Below are 16,646 nucleotides of genomic sequence, written 5' to 3'. Positions count from 1 at the left end.
GGTTCTAAGTAATGGTTGTTCTGTAATTTAGCTGTAATTTTGACATGTTTGTAGAAGGATGCAAAGTTCCCAGAACCCATAGTTTTCAATTACTCAGGCCTCTACCTCTTATCAGCTCTGCCATCTTTGGCAAATTTCTTAATATCTCAAAGTGTGAGCTCCCTCATTTATATAATGGGGATAATTATAGTACTACTTCATATGATTGGTACAAGAATTAAATGGGGTAAAATGTGTAAAAGCCTGATGTCTGATGTGGTGCTCATGCAAAACATGATGTGTCATTATAATGAGCATTCTTTCATGACATATCATTGATATCAAACTATAGTATAAGGTTATAGTAATCAAAATGGTATGGTACTGGCATAAGAACAGAGATGTACATACTAATGGAACAGGATAGACAGTCCAGAAATTAACTCATTCTTATACCATCAATTTATATCTAACAAAGGAAGCAAGAACATACAATAGGGTAAAGACAATCTATTCAATAAATGGTGCTGGAAAAATTGGACAGGTTTGTACAAAAGGCAAAAATAGACCACCTTCTTACACCTGGACTTTACACAAAGGAGTAAACTCCAAATGGATAAAAGACTTAAATAAGACCTGAAACCATAAAACTCCCAGAAGAAAGCTTAGGCAGTAAAATCTCTAACATTTCTCTTAGTAATATTTTTTCTTTTTTAAAAATTTTATTTAGTTATTTTTCAAGTATAGTTTTCTATTTCTCCCATCCCAGCCCACCCCGCCCTGTGCTCCCCACCTCCCTCCCATTTCCACCCCCCTTAGTTCTTGTCCTTGTGTCCTTCATAGTTGTTCCTCCAAATCCCTCCCCTTTTTTCCCCTTAAATTCCCTTCCCTCTCCCCTCTGGTCACTGTCCCCTTGTTCTCTATTTCAGTGTCTTTGTTTTTATTCTGCTTGCTTGTTTGTTTTGTTGTTTAGCTTCCTGTTAAATGTGAGATCATATGGTATTTGTCTTTCAACAACTGGCCCATTTCACTCAGCATAATGCTTTCCAGTTCCATCCATGCTGTTGCAAAGGGTAGTAGCTCCTTCTTTCTCTCTGCTGCATAGAATTCCATTGTGTATATGTACCACAATTTTTTGATCCATTCATTTACTGATGGGCACCTTGGTTGCTTCCAACTCTTGGCTGTTGTAAATTGTGCTGCTATGAACATTGTGGTGCATAGGTTCTTTGATATTGATGTTTCAGGATTCTTAGGATATCATCCTAGCAGTGGAATTGCTGGGTCAAAAGGCAAGTCCAGCCCTGGCTGGCGTAGCTCAGTGGATTGAGCGCGGGCCTGCGAACCAGAGTATCGCGGTTCGATTCCCAGTCAGGGCACATGCCTGGGTTGCAGGCCAGTTCCCAGCAGGGGACAAATGAGAGGCAACCATACATTGATATTTCTCTCCCACTCTTTCTCCTTCCCTTCCCCTCTCTCAAAAAATAAATAAATAAAATATTTAAAAAAAAAAAAAAAGGCAAGTCCATTTTTAATTTTTCTGAGAAAATTCCATACTATTTTCCATAATGGTTGCACCAGCCTGCAATCCCACCAACAGTGAACTAGGGTCCCCTTTTCCCCACAACCTCTCCAACATTTGTTGTTTGTTGCTTTTTTTATGATAGCCATCCTGAATGGTGTAAAGTGGTATCTCACTGTGGTTTTAATTTGCATCTCTCTAATGGCTAGTGATATTGAGCATCTTTTCATGTGTCTCTGGATCCTCTCTATGTCCTCCTCCTTGGAGAAGTGTCTGTTCAAGTCCTTTGCCCATTTTTTTAATTGGGTTATTTGTCTTCTTAGTGTGGAGTTGTGTAAGTTCTTTGTATATTTTGGAGATTAAACCTTTGTCTGAGGTATCATTGGCAAATATATTTTCCGATACAGTTGGTTGTCTTGTTAATTTAATACTGTTTTCTTTAGCCACACAGAAGCTTTTTATTTTGATGAGATCCCATTTGTTTATTCTTTCCTTTATAGTCCTTACTCTAGGGGACATATCAGTAAATATGTTGCTGAGTGAAATATCTGAGATTTTCCTGCCTATGTTCTCCTCTAGGACTTTAATGGTTTCACAGCTTATATTTAAGTCTTTTATCCACCTTGAATTTATTTTGGTGTATGGTGTAAGTCTGTACTCAAGTTTCATTTTTTTTGCACGTAGCTGTCTAGTTCTCCCAACACCATTTGTTAAAGAGGCTATCTTCACTCCACTTTATGTTACTGCCCCCTTTGTTGAATGTTAATTGACTGGAGGGATCACAATACCTGATATCAAGCTGTATTACAAGGCCACTGTAATCAAAACAGCCTGGTACTGGCATAAAAACAGGCACATAGACCAATGGAACAGAACAGAGAGCCCAGTAATATTTTTTTGATATTAGCTCCTTAGGCAAGGGAAACAAAATAAACACATGGGACTACATCAAACTAAACTCTTTTTGCACAGCAAAGGGAACCATCAACAAAATGAAAAAACAACCGACTGAACGGGAGAACATGTTTGCCAATGATACATCCATTAAGGGATTAATATCCAAAATGTATAAAGAAATCAGACAATTTAACACCAACAAAACAAATAATCCAATTTAAAAATGGGCAGAGAAGCAATAGACATTTCTCCAAAAAGGACCTACAGATGGTCAATAGACATATAAAAAGGTGCTGAACTAATCAGAGAAATGCAAATCTAAACCACAATGACATACCACTTTACACTTGTCAGAATGGCTATCATCAGTAAGTGTTCAAATAAGTGTTAATGAGGATGTGGAGAAAAGGGAACCCTAGTGCATTGTTGGTAGAAATGCAGTTTGGTGCAGCCACTATGGAAAACAGTATGGTGGTTCCTCAAAATTAAAAATGGAACTGCCTTCTGACCCAGTAATTCCTCTTCTGGGTATATATGAGGTCTGTCCAGAAAGTATCCAACCATGTACTATAAAAAATAGATATTTATTGAAGAAGACACAAGATACAAGAAACATTATACATAGGACAATGACACCTCAATCCCCTTCAAAGTAGGCACACCTTGAGATCTCACACAGTTCTCCCAATCATCATCAGCTGCCCCATCATATTTTCCTGAATCTCATCAACAATCTGAAATCTCTTCCCTTTCAAAGGTGATTTTAGTTTTGGGAAAAGGCGCAAGTTGCAGGGTGCCAAATCTGGGTGGCAGGGGGGCTGAATTCCTTGGTTAATTTGATGTTTTTCCAAAAAACTCTGCATGAGACATGATGCATGAGCCAGAGCACTGTCATGATAAAGCTGCTAATCCCAGTTGTCCATAGCTGTGGCCTTCTGAATCATCTGAATAGCTTCTGCAAAGGAATGTTCAAGCTTAATGTAAAATTTCATGCAGATTTGCTGCTCTGCTTGCTCAGACATTTTGAATGCCATGGCCACACAGTACATATGCTCACTCAACAGCATCTACTACCCCCTCTGACTAGTACAGTGAAGTCATCTGATGCATGCACTGGCCTGCAGTGTATGCGGTATTATGGATGGGATTTGAGACAAATTCACACAGACTACTGAGTCCTGTGGAGGAAAAGGGGCAGGTCACTCTCTCCAGGGGAGAGCGCCCTCACGCCTTTGCCTAGACAGGCTTTTATTATACTTTTTTTTTCTCAGGAGTACAGGTACAACTTATTAATTATTGCAGGCAGTAAGGATCAAATGACAGATAGCATACAAAGAACTACTAGGGCTTCTTCTGAGTCAGGGTCTATCAGCTAAAAGGCTACAAAACTTTGGGAAACAAACTGATTTCCTGCTTGGGCCTTTATCATTTAACTAAGAGCATTCTTAGCAAAGCAGGCTTCACAGGATTTTACAAATCCTTTCTCAGGCCTATCACCCGGGGAACCTGCCCTTTCCAGCACAGGGCTGCACCACCCTCTGTCATTGTTTCAGGCTTAAGTCAGGCAGAGGAGGCAAGATGCCAAGAAATTAGGAGACTTCTCGCAGACAGAATGAGGACTCAGGCTTCATCAAAGCTGAGGGGTGAGGGTCCATCACTCCCTTTCTCCATAGCCTCCCAAGTCCTTCCCTGGGGCCTCCACATGATCATGTCTGTATTAGGTCATTCCCCCCTTGGGGAATCTTACCTGTCATCGGCTAACTGATCAAGCACTGGGGACCAGTTATAAAAAAAGGAGCAGAAGTAGTGCTCCTGCCAGGGAGATTAGCTTTGTCTCCTTAGTGGCTTATGGTCTGAAGGTCGCTCACTCAGCCTTAGCCATGCGGGGGGTACAGCTCCTGAAACCAGGCAGGGTGGCTCTCAACATTCATCACTGTTCACATATGTACACCCCAGTCCACTCTCCTTGGATGCCAGGTTATGATGTCATACAAGCTGTTCTCATTATATTAACGCTGGTTGGACTTTTTTTGGCAAACCTCATATGATTTGAAGAAACCCAAAACACTAATTTGAAAGAATATATGCACCTCTATGGTCACTGAAGTCTTATTTACAATAGCCAAGATATGGAAGCAACCAAGTACCAGTTGATAGATGAGTAGATAAAAAAGCAGTGGTACATACAAACAATGGAATATTACTTGGCCATAAAAACAATGAAATCTTACCATTTGCAAAAGCATGGATTGACCTAGAGAGTATGGTGGTGAGATAAGTCAGACAAAGACAGATAAATACCATATGATTTAACTTCTATGTGGAATATAAGGAGCAAAATAAATGAACAAACAAAACAGAAACAGACTCATAGATATAGAGATCAGACTGATAGTTGCCACAGGAATGGGGAGTTGGGAGGCTGGGTTAAAAGGTGAAGGACTTCCGCCAAGATGGAGGCATAGGTGGATGTGCCGTGCCTTCTCACACAACCAAGTTTAGAGACAACTAAATATTAGCAACAGAAAACACAGCCAGAACACGGAAAATTGAACTTTTCGGAAGTCCGTTAACAACAAATTCTTCGGCCTGACCGGTAAGGGGAGAAACCAGCGGCTGGTGAAGCGGGGTTGCACAGGAGGACTCGGTCAGACGGACTGAGGCATGGAATCCAGACGCGCGGAATCCAGGCGCAGGGTTGGACCTAGTGAGCAACCGAGCGAGCGACCAGGCGAGCAACCGCGGGGGAGACAGCAGGGCAGCAGGGCTGCGTGTTGACTGTGGTCGCGCATTTGTGCGCGGGCGGACAGGCCAGGGAGTGAGTGGTTGGACCGGGGCCGGGTGGGTCCCCGCGGCAAGTGGCAGTGGAGGGCGCTGCCATTTCCCTGCTCTGACCCCACCTCCACATACAGCGTCATAACCCAGCGACTCTGAGTGGCCCGGCCCAGGTGAACCACCTAAGGCGCAGATCCTCACCCAGCTGTGAGAAACAGCAGAGGGGGTCGCCATTTCCCCACTCTGACCAGGGCCCCACATACAGCGTCACAACCCAGCGACCTGGGAGTCCAAGGTGCCGCTTCTCACACTTAAAGGGCCAGAACAGACCAAAAATGTCACAAGAAGAGCTCAAAGCCCCAGAGCCCATAGATCTAAGCGATGAAGAAATAGCAAAACTCTCAGACGCACAGTTTAAAACACTGGTGATCAGGATCCTCACAGAACTGGTTGATTATAGCCACAAATTAGACAAATATATGAAGGCGAAACTAATTGAAATGAATGGAATTGCACAGGACACCAATAGCAATGAAAAGGAAACTGGGACTCAAATCAATGGAGTGGACCAGAAGAAAGCAAATAATGGCCAAACAGAAAAGAGTGAAGAAGCAAGAATTCAAAAAAATGAGGAGAGTCTTAGGAACCTCCAGGACATCTTTAAATGCTCCAACATCCGAATTATAGGGGTACCAGAAGGGGGAAAAGCACAGCCACCAGTGGAAAACTTACTTGAACAAATAATAAAGGAGAATTTCCCCAATCTGGCAAAGGAAATAGACTTCCAGGAAATCCAGGAAGCCCAGAGAGTCCCAAAGAAGTTGGACCCAAGAAGGAACACACCAAGGCACATCATAATTACATTAGCCAAGATTAAAATGAAGGAGAGAATCCTAGAAGCAGCAAGAGATAAGGGGACAGTCACCTACAAAGGAGTCCCCATCAGACTGTCAGCGGATTTCTCAAAAGACACCTTACAGGCAAGAAGGGGCTGGAAAGAGGTATTCCAAGTCATGAAATCTAAAGACCTACAACCAAGATTGCTCTATCCAGCAAAACTTTCATTTAGAATGGAAGGACAGATAAAGTGCTTCTCAGATAAGATCAAATTCAAGGAGTTCATCATCACCAAGCCCTTATTATATAAAATGTTAAAGGGACTTACCTAAGAAAAAGAAGATAAAGAAACATGAACAGTGAAAGGACAACAAACTGACAGTTATTAACAACCACACCTAAAACGAAAGCAAGCTAAAAGGACAGCTAGATCAGGAGTGGAAACATAGAAATGAAGATCTCAAGGAGGGTTAGCAACAGGGGAGTGGGAGGAGGAGAAGGGGAGAGAAGGTACAGAAAATAAGTAGCATAGACAGTAGATAGAAAATAGAAGGGGGGGCAAGAATAGAATGGGAAATATAGAATCTAAAGGACTTGAGACACATGGTCATAAACTAAAGGGGGGGTAATGGTGGGGATGGGGGGATAGGGTGGAGGGGAATGAAGGGGGGAATAGAACAACTGTAACTGCATAATCAATAAAAAAATTTTTAAAAAAAGGTGATGGAATTAAGAAATACAAATTGGTAGTCACAAAACAGTCATCAGGATGTAAAGTACATCATAGGGAGTATAGTCAATAATATTGTAATAAGTATGTTGCCAGGCAGGTACTTCAAATATTTGGAGAATCACTTTGTTAAGTATATGATTGTCTAACCACTATATTGTATACCTGAAATAATATAAACAAATATTGAGTGTAAAAAGTAATTTAAAAATTTTTAAAGAAAATAAAAAATATATCTTGAATATATATTATTTGTATGTATTCAAGAATACATACTTGTAAATATCAAGAATAAAGTGTTACAAAAACACCAGTATAGTGGGGAAGACAGACAAATAATTGAATAAAAAGCAAAAAACTAATTAAAGGAAATATTACCTGTATTATAAGCAAGCAATAATTTAGTTATTATAATTAATTCTATACACAATTAACATTGCTAAACTAAAAATTTTAAGGATTAAACCATGGGATAGTAGAGGTTTCCAGGCAAGATGGAGGCATAGGTAGATACACTTCACCTCCTCGCACAACCAAAAGGATAACAAACAATTTAAAAACAAAAAGCAACCACAACATACAAAAAATTGAACTGTATGGAAGTCTGACAACCAAGGAGTTAAAGAAGAAACATTCAACCAGACTGGTAGGAGGGACAGAGATGGGCAGCCAGGGCAGAAAGGACACAGAGCAAGGCAGTGGCTGGCTGACTAGGCAGTCTCACATTTGCGTGCAGATAAACCTGGAGGAACAACTGGGAAGCGAGACACACCATGCAGCCCAGGGTTCCAGCACAGAAAAAGAAAGCCTCAAAACCTCTGGCTGTAAAAATCTGTGGGGGTTGTGGCGGTGGGAGAAACTCCCAATCTCACAGAAGAGTCCACTGGAGGGACCCACAGGATCCTAGAATGTACACAAGCCCACTCACCTAGGAATCAGCACCAAGACAGCACCTGAAAGTGCACAATTCACTTGTGGGAAGTGGAGGAAGTGACTGAAAGCTAGACAAGAGCTGAGTGGATGGCACTGTTCCCTCTCAGACCCCTCTCCCACATACAGCACCACAACACAGCAATGTAGTTTGCCCTGCTCTGGAAAATATCTAAGTATTCACCCCTTACAATGTAACAGGTGTGCCAAAACAAAGAAATATGGCCCAAATGAAAGAACAGATCAAAACTTTAGAAAAAGAACTAAGCAACAAGGAGGTAGCCAACCTACTGGATGCAGAGTTCAAAACATTGATAATCAGGGTGCTCACAGAAATTATTGAGTATGGCCAAAAAATAAAGGAAGTGAAGGCTATACAAATTGAAATAAAGAAAAATCTACAGGGAACCAACAGTGAAGGGAACAAAGCTGTGACTCAGATCAACAATTTGGACCAGAAGGAAGAAATAAACATCCAACTGGAACAGAATGAAGAAACATGGATTCAAAAAAAATGGGGAGAGGCTTAGTAACCTCTGAGACAACTTTAAGTGTTCCAACATAGAAATCAGTGGTGCCAGAGGAGAAGAGGAAGAGCAAGAAAGTGAAAACTTATTTGAAAAAATAATGAAGGAAAACTTCTCCAATCCAGCAAAGTGAATAGACATGCAAGTCCAGGAAGCTCAGAGAGTCCCAAAGAAGTTGGACCCAAAGAGGAACACATCAAGACACATCATAATTAAGTTACCCAAGATTAAGATAAGGAGAGAGTCTTAAAAGCAGCAAGAGAAAAGGAGACAGTTACCTACAAACGAGTTTGCATCAGACTGTCAGCTGATTTCTCAAAAGAAACCTGACAGGCAAGAAGGGACTGGAAAGAAGTATTCAAAGTCATGAAAGGCAAGGACCTACATCCAAGGTTACTCTATCCAGCCAAGCTATCATTTAGAATGGAAGGGCAGGTAAAGTGCTTCTCAGATAAGGTCGAGTTAAAGGAATTCATCATCACCAAGCCCTTCTTATATGAAATGTTAAAGGGACTTATTTAGGAAAAAGAAGATCACAACTATGAACAGTAAAATGAAAACAAACTCACAACTATCAACAACTAAACCTAAAACAAAAACTAAAACAAACTAAGCAAATGACTAGAGCAGAAACAATCACAGAAATGGAGATCACATGGAGGGTTATCAGTGGAGGACTGGGAGGGGGAGAAAGGGGAAAAATACAGAGAATAAATAGTGTAATTGGTGGATAGAAAAATAGACAGGGCGAGGGTAAGAATAGTATGGGAAATGTAGAAGCTAAAGAACTTACATGTACAACCCATGGACATGAACTAAAGAGGGGGAATTCAGGTGGGAGGTGGTGTGCACTGCAGAGGAGAATAAAAGGGAGAAAATGGGCCAACTGTAATGGCATAATCAATAAAATGTATTTAGAAATAAATGGTTTAAATATTGTTCCATTCCTTAATGAGCTTTCACAAATACAGAAGAGATGATTACATGATATTTTCAAAATTCACCATAGTGCAACAAAGAACTATAATTATAACAAGTATAAAATAAGCTGTAAAGGATCATGTAGCCAATTCTTAGGAAGCTTTTTCATTTATTCTTTCATTCACTCATCAAGTATTATATGATTATTGATATTAATATTTTATTTATTGCTATTAATATTGTTAATTACTATTATTAACATTAAATTATTACTGAGAACCAACTACATGCCAGGCACTGCTCAAGACAGGTGATATCGAGATAAACATAATAAAATCACTGCTCACATGGAGCTCATATTCTGGTAGGAGTAAACAAATAGTAAACATACAGAGAAGTAAAATATATAGTATGTCAGTTTGTAATGAATGGTATGAAGAAATACAAAGGGCAAGGGTATAGAAAGTGCAGAGAATCAGAGTATAAATCAAATGTGCTAGTTTCTAACACATATTGCTTAAGAGGGTTTTTTAAAAATCTCAGTATAACAAATATTTTCCTTTCTCACAGGGCTTCACTGATAAAGTTCTGACTAGCACCCATGGCCCACTGTAGTTTGGACATTAGTTGTTTTTCAAGGAAAGCAATGAAATTGTGCTAATAAAATCACATCAACCTTGAAAAAAAATCTGACAGCCAGTTAATTTAACAGCACTTGTGGATGCCACTGGGAAGCAAGGCAAAGCTGCGAGAAGAGACAATGGAGAAAAAGACACAGAGTCAGGGGGAAGAAAAAAATAAGTAAATGGAGATTGTCATTGGTAACTGCAGGCACGTCTCTCAGGCTGTGGCAGCCTTAAATCTATTCTCTTGAGAGCCCCTGGCTGCCCCCTTGTGGCTCGTTGTACCTCCTTCACAGCTAACACACTAATAAAATTTAATTTATAGTGACCAAGCGACCTATAAGGACTGCGCTACACTTCCCTGTCCCTTCCCTCCTAATTTAGCAAAATTGTGTTACTCTTAGACGGCAACTCCTCTACGGGTCCCTGTCACAAGCTAGTTACAATCTGGCAATAGGCAATCCTTTATAATCTGTAACGGAAACAACCAAAATATCGCCCGCAGGTACCCTAGGCCCCTTTCTCCCTGCGGAACTGGTCGAAATTTTCTGAACTTTGCATCTGACTTTAAAACACACACATACATACTCTAGCACACCCATGTTTCAACATATTTCACTGCCAACTACGCGTCAAGCCCTGAGGTACAAGTGGAAGCAAGAGCAGATACAGGCAGTGCCTTCGTGCAGCTTGAGGCTTCAGGGGAAGAAGTTACCGAGCGAGCACACGAATGTGAACAAACCCGTTGTTTTTAATCTTCACCCTAGGACATGCTTATAACCTTTTCTTGAAAAGCCTTGGTGAAATACACACCAAGAAGAAAATGAGAGGTTTCTATGAGGAAGTGACACCCCATTATTATTAACCAAGCAAAAAGGGGTACTCTTGGAGCAGTATTTTTAAAGTTTTTTCCGTTAACTAGGGCCCCACGTTTCATTTGCTCAATCTCCCAAGTGACGAAGGCAAGAAAAATGAAAGCAATCACGCTACTCACGACCGCCTGAGAGCCCGAGCGAGCGCGGGAGCCCAGGCCAGGGCACCACCTCGCACCACCACGTCTGGGAGCCCTCACGACGTCCGCACGCGCTCAGAGGACCTGCGCGGGCGCGGGCGCGGGCGCGGGCGCGGGCGCGGGCGCGGGCGCGGGCGCGGGCGCGGGCGCGGGCGCGGGCGCGGGGGGCGCGGGCGCGGGCGCGGGCGTCCGTTAGCGAGCGCGGCAGACCCGGCTTGGGGGCTCAGGGATGCCGCGGCTCCTCTGCTGGGGTCTGCTGTGGCTCTGGCTCCTTCCGCTTCGGTTCTCCCAAGAGCAAAGCTACAGAAGCAGAGCCAAGAAGCTGTGCGGCAGGCACCTGCTGGAAAGAATAGTAAAACTCTGTGGGGATGCTGACTGGAGCCACTTCGAGGAGAATACCCCTTTAAAAACAGAGCTGTTTCCCCAGGCTTCGAAGAAAGTGGAAAGCCTCACCCCTGACCGGTTGAAAAGCTCCCAAACCACTTCCCTGGCCTGGGAGAGAAGCACAAGCGCAGGTAAAAATCTAAACCAGAGGTGTGTTTATCTTTGTATATTTCCTACCCCGGAATCTGCTCTGCTAGATGGTGAGCCTCCCCAAGAAACGGAATTTGTGCGTAGTACACAGGAAAAAAAATTTTTTTAAATGATAAACCTTCCTGGCTGGTGTAGCTCAGTGGATTGAGTGCGGGCTTGCGTACTGAACCAAAGGATCGCGGTTGGATTCCCAGTCAGGGCACATGCCTGGGTTGCAGGCCAGTTCCCAGTGGGGCGGACGCATGAGAGGCAACTGTACGTTGATATTTCTCTCCCTCTCTCCTTTCCTTCCTTTCTAAAGATAAATAAAATTTCTTAAAAAATTATAAACCAATATATTATGTATACACAAAACGACTACGAAACTTTTTTTTACTTAGAGGAAATACATGTATATATGTAAGTCTACACATTTATGTAAGACTGCTGCTTCTTCCCCAGCTTTCCCTTTCTTCAGTCCCCCCTTGCAACCTGGCAAACTCCATCTTGTCCTTCAAAGGCTAACTTAAGTATCATTTTCCCCGTTAAGTCCTCATTGACCCTTTTCTAGCTACTTCCTTCACGGATGACGGTTCGACTTGACCATCATCAGGACTGGCGACACAACTGGCTCAACCCAGTGCAAGGTGAAAATGCAGGGCCCCTTGTTCAGAAAGCAGAAAACACCATTAAGGTTCCTGAAATATAAAGTTTGTTTTCTCTTTCTTGTGCGAATCTCTTCTGCTCACACATGGTCCATCGTGCTTTCAGACTTCACTTAGTTCAAAGAAAAAATTATTGAGAACTTCAAAACTGTAACAATAGAGCATTAGACGAAATTCAGGGTCCTTCTAAGCACTAGGCTGGTGCAACTGACTACACAAGCTTTGTTCCCGTAGCTACAGCCTCCTATATGCCATACCATAGTATAGCGACTGTCTTATGCATGTTTTTATCTGAAACGCCTAGCAGAGGGCCTAGTGTATTGTATGTGCCTAATATATACTGAATTTAAGCAGTCTTTAGGAAGAATATTGTTGTCGTTTTTAATCTTCACCCTAGGACATGCTTATAACCTTTTCTTGAAAAGCCTGCTATGAAGCCTATTTCCTTAATTTAAAAAAAAAGTCAACTTTAAAACTCAGAGCTGATTAATGACCCCTTTGTTTCAGATACCATTCATACTTCCCTGGGGGAATGTGTAATTAATGCAATGAGAGAGAGCTGCAATCAAACAAGATTTATGGGACATATAAGTACATCTGACAATATTTCAGGAATGTCTTCCCCATCAACATGTTACTGTGGGAACTATGATAAGGACATTTTGCTGAAGTGGAAATATCCTGTGTCAATAAAGCCATAGTTTTAAACTATATGGAAGAAGGAAATAATGGATTTAGGTTGTCAATATGAATTTGCATTAAATTTTTTTAAATGTTTAATCTATAAGGGACGATAACATTTAATCCGATTTGTTAGTTTCCAGGGAATAATTAAAAGTTGTAGAGAGATATAGGTATGTGTTTCCAATGTAGAATTTCAATATACAATATATAATTGTGACATTTCTTTTGCATACAAATGTAGCTGCAAAGTTGGTTAACTTTTATTTAGCTTGTACCAGCAGGACACATTTCTGTGTTAGATCAAGTCAATTATTAACAATTTTTTTATTTTTAAATTACAGTTGATATACAATAGTAGTTTTAGCAGTACAACCCCATGATTAGACATTTATATAACTTATGAAGTGATCACCTCAATAAATCTAGTACCCATCTGTAATATATAATTATTACAATATTATGGACTATATTCCCTATGCTGTACTTTATATCCCCATGACTGTTCTGTAGCAACCAATTGATACTTGTTAATCCCGTCACCTTTTTCACCCAGCCCCCCACCCCTCTCCCATTTGGTAACTGTCCAAATGTTCTGAGTCTGCTTCTCTTTTGCTTCTTTATTTTGTTTTCTAGATTCCACATGTAAGTGAAATCATCTAGCATTTTAGTCTTCTGATGATCTATTTACATCAGACACAGGAAAATATAGTTTGGTACACTGATACTAAAAAATGCTTTTTTTTCCAGAGCTACTCACACATAATCTGAAATCGTGTACCCTGAAGGTATGGTCCATATTTCCAAGACCTACCCAAAAATGTGGCTTCATGAAGCTGACACCGTATTTCTAAATTCTGGCTGAATATAGTGCTCCCCAGCTCTCACTGCTAGGTGAAACCATCAGTGTTTCATCAGCAGCTTTTCTTAGTTTATAATAACTGTTCCAGTTAGATTGGCCACATTCCCCTATTTTTGGTTTTCATTCATCTACTCTTGGTTTTTGTTTGTTTGTTTGTTTGTTTGTTTGTTTAGATATCATTTTTAAAACTGGACCTTGTAAGACCCCTCTATATATATAGTAACAAAATTTGAGTGCCTGTTATGTACTAGGTATTTTTCTTGGTATTAGGGATATAAAAGTGAATGGTTTCACTCAGGAGACAGTAAAGGCTCCTGTCCTCATGAAGCTTGCAGAAGAGTAGATAATAAACATAAGTAAATTATGCAGTATGTATACACGCTACGATGTAGACAAACTTTGAAAATATTAAAGGCCATATACAGCATGATTTCATTTTCATAATAGGAGAAACCATAGAAATAGAAAGTAGATTAGTGGTTTTCAGGAACTGAAGGATGAGGGAAAAGGGAGAGAGCACTGATAGGTATGGAGTTTCTTTTGGGGGTGATAGTAATGTTCTGGAATTATAGTAATGTTGGTTGCACAATATTATGAATATATTTTTAAAATCACTGAATTTTATTCTTTAAAATGCTGAACTTTATGGACTGTGAATAACATCTCAAAAATGCTTTTTGCATAAAAATGTGCAAAGGTTTATACATCTTTTTATAGGAAAACACTGCCTACAAGCATTTTAGTTAAAAATATATGTTGCTTTTGAATAATTAACTGACTTTAGTATTCCAGTATTATGATTTAATTTTCAACTAAAGGAAGATTTTAATAAAGTAGAACTTTTTCTCATCTCTCAACAGTCTCTACTTCTGCCTCTCAGGAAGAATCAGTAAACAATGTGGAGATGCAGTCACCTCCTGAGTATCAGAATAAAAAGGCCAACTTGCTACCTAGTAAGACAAGAAAATTTACCTCATCACAAGATATTGATTCATATGTTCATGAGATTATAGACTATCAGAAGAAAAACACAAACAAAATTAAAAACCTAAGGAAATTGATTAGGGGGAATCATCTCCAAAGAATACGCAGAGGATACTCAGAAAAGTGTTGTCTTAAAGGATGTACAAAAGAAGAACTCATTATTGCATGCCTTCCATATATTGATTATAAAAACTTTAAAACAGAAGGAGCATCAATTGTGACTGAAATATACTAACCATCATAGGAATTATACTAAGTAAATAAAAGCGTAATATGTTTATTTTACTATTTATTTATTTAGTTTTAGTAATTGTCCTTGTAGGTTCTCTGTTGTGAACACTTTAATGTACTTGCAAGCACTTGACAATACTTTATGCTGATAATAGGAATCTCAGTATTTTCTTTGTTGACCGCTATTTTTCATAATTATTATATTTGAAGATGTTACTAGAGATGGCAAGATCCATATGACATCTAAGAATTGCCTGTTCATCCAGTCATTTTGGTTATAAATTCTCTTACGCTATATTTAAGTGGGTTATGGAGTGTTCTGCATTCCATGTGTATAATATCCAGATTGATGCCTATGACTATTAGGCTCATTCCAATATGCCAATACATCTGTACCACCAATTTAAAAATAACTAACCAACTACCACTGTTGTAGCAGTAAGTACACTTTTAATTCCTTGAGTTTTGTTATAAAACTCAGTAACTCGTCAAACATTTTTTCAGTTTCCATTGAGGACGTAAAACAAGTTTAATTCATCTCTTTTGATTATGAAATCTCTCTCCAAGATATTCTGTCTTTGCTTGGAATGTGCTGATATAATTAATATGACACTGTATTCTGTCTTGGTTTCTGTTTTCTTGGGTGGGCTTGAATGATAAAGCCCCTGATAATGATTCAGAAAGTGGTTTTGAATTGGTTTAGGGAAAAGATGATAAATGAGTTTCATCTTAAATGGAAACACCAAATGATTGCTTGCTTGCAGTTTATTTGGTTTTTGAGTAAAAATAAAAGACAAATTTTCATTTTCACCAATAACTTTATTGAACAACATAGTCACTGTTTTGTCTCACTACCTTGTGACATCTTTCAGGTAACTTCATAATTCAGTCTTCCCAAAACTTTTTATCTTTTGAGCAAATAGTTCCAGGTGCTTGAAATTATTTTCTATTAGGAAAATTTTGTAAAGACCAAAATAAATGGAAATCTGAAGTATAAAGTCTGGTGATTACAGTGGATGAATCAGAATGTCCCAGCCAAGTTCTAACAGCTTTTGCCTGGTCATCAAAGAAACATGTGGTCTTGTGTTATCCTGATAGAAGATTGTGTTTTCTGTCAACTAATTCCAGATGCTTTTCATCAAGCGTTACTTTCAGTTGGTCTCATTGGGAGATGTACTTGTTGGAATTAATTGTTTGATTTTCCAGAAGGATCTCATAATAGAGGACTCCCTTTCAATCCTACCACATACACAACATCACCTTCTTTGGATGAAGACCAGCGATTGGTGTGGTTGGTGATGGTTCATTTCACTTGCCCCATGATCTCTACTATACCACATTATTGTAAAGTATCCACTTTTCATTGCCCATCACAAACAGAAGGTTTTCTTACATTTAAGTAGAATATCTCGTGGAAATATGGTCAAGAAGGTTTTTTTTTTTCACTTATATGGGACCCATACATCAAAACAATTAATATAACCAAGCTGGTGCAAATGATTTTTAATATGTGATTTGGATATGATGAGTATGTTGGCTATCTCTTGCACAGTATAATGTTGATTGTTCTCGATTATTGTCTCAATTTCACCGCTATCAACTTCAACTGGTTTACCTGACCATGGAGCAACATTCAATGAGAAATCTCCAGCATGAAACTTCATAAATCACTTTTGACACATTCAGTCAGTCACAGCATCTTCTCCATAATCTGCATAAACCATTTTTTTGCACTGCAGTTGCATTTTTACCTTTCTTGAAATAATAAAGCATAATATGCCAAAAATGTTGCTTATTTTCTTCCATCTTTAATATTTAAATGGCTACACAAAAATACACCAATTTTGATAAGTTCTTTTTTAAGTGCATGTTGATATGACAGCTGCCACAATACAATCTAACAAAATTGTTTCAAATGAAGTGAAAGACAACTACATGCTACTAGGACCATCTTATG

General features: G+C 39.6%; 2 protein-coding genes across 3 annotated transcripts in view; one reads left to right on the top strand and one right to left on the bottom strand.

The window, feature by feature from the left end:
• Positions 1 to 10,813, bottom strand: part of CD274 (CD274 molecule) — a 105,547-nt gene extending 94,734 nt beyond the window's left edge. The window contains exon 1 of the mRNA XM_053656281.1: positions 10,736 to 10,813. The gene's annotated coding sequence lies outside the window, so the exon portion shown is untranslated. The remainder of the gene's footprint in view (positions 1 to 10,735) is intronic.
• Positions 10,814 to 10,943: 130 nt separating this feature from the next.
• Positions 10,944 to 16,423, top strand: INSL6 (insulin like 6). Of its 2 annotated transcripts, none has more exons than XM_053656107.1 (2): positions 10,944 to 11,268; positions 14,335 to 16,423. In XM_053656107.1, the coding sequence occupies exons 1-2, from the start codon at positions 10,983 to 10,985 to the stop codon at positions 14,691 to 14,693; spliced, it is 645 nt and encodes a 214-aa protein (XP_053512082.1). In that variant the 5' UTR covers positions 10,944 to 10,982; the 3' UTR covers positions 14,694 to 16,423. The 2 variants fall into 2 exon arrangements, with proteins under 2 accessions (XP_053512082.1, XP_053512083.1); XM_053656108.1 differs by lacking the exon at positions 14,335 to 16,423 and adding an exon at positions 11,838 to 11,886.
• Positions 16,424 to 16,646: the final 223 nt, after the last annotated feature.

This window comes from Artibeus jamaicensis, unplaced genomic scaffold (genome assembly GCF_021234435.1).
Source record: "Artibeus jamaicensis isolate MK-2021 breed Jamaican fruit bat unplaced genomic scaffold, CSHL_Jam_final scaffold_1964, whole genome shotgun sequence".
Classification (NCBI taxonomy): domain Eukaryota; kingdom Metazoa; phylum Chordata; class Mammalia; order Chiroptera; family Phyllostomidae; genus Artibeus; species Artibeus jamaicensis.
The sequence above is the reverse complement of the archived record's forward strand: the minus strand, read 5'-3'. Positions and strand labels throughout refer to the sequence as shown.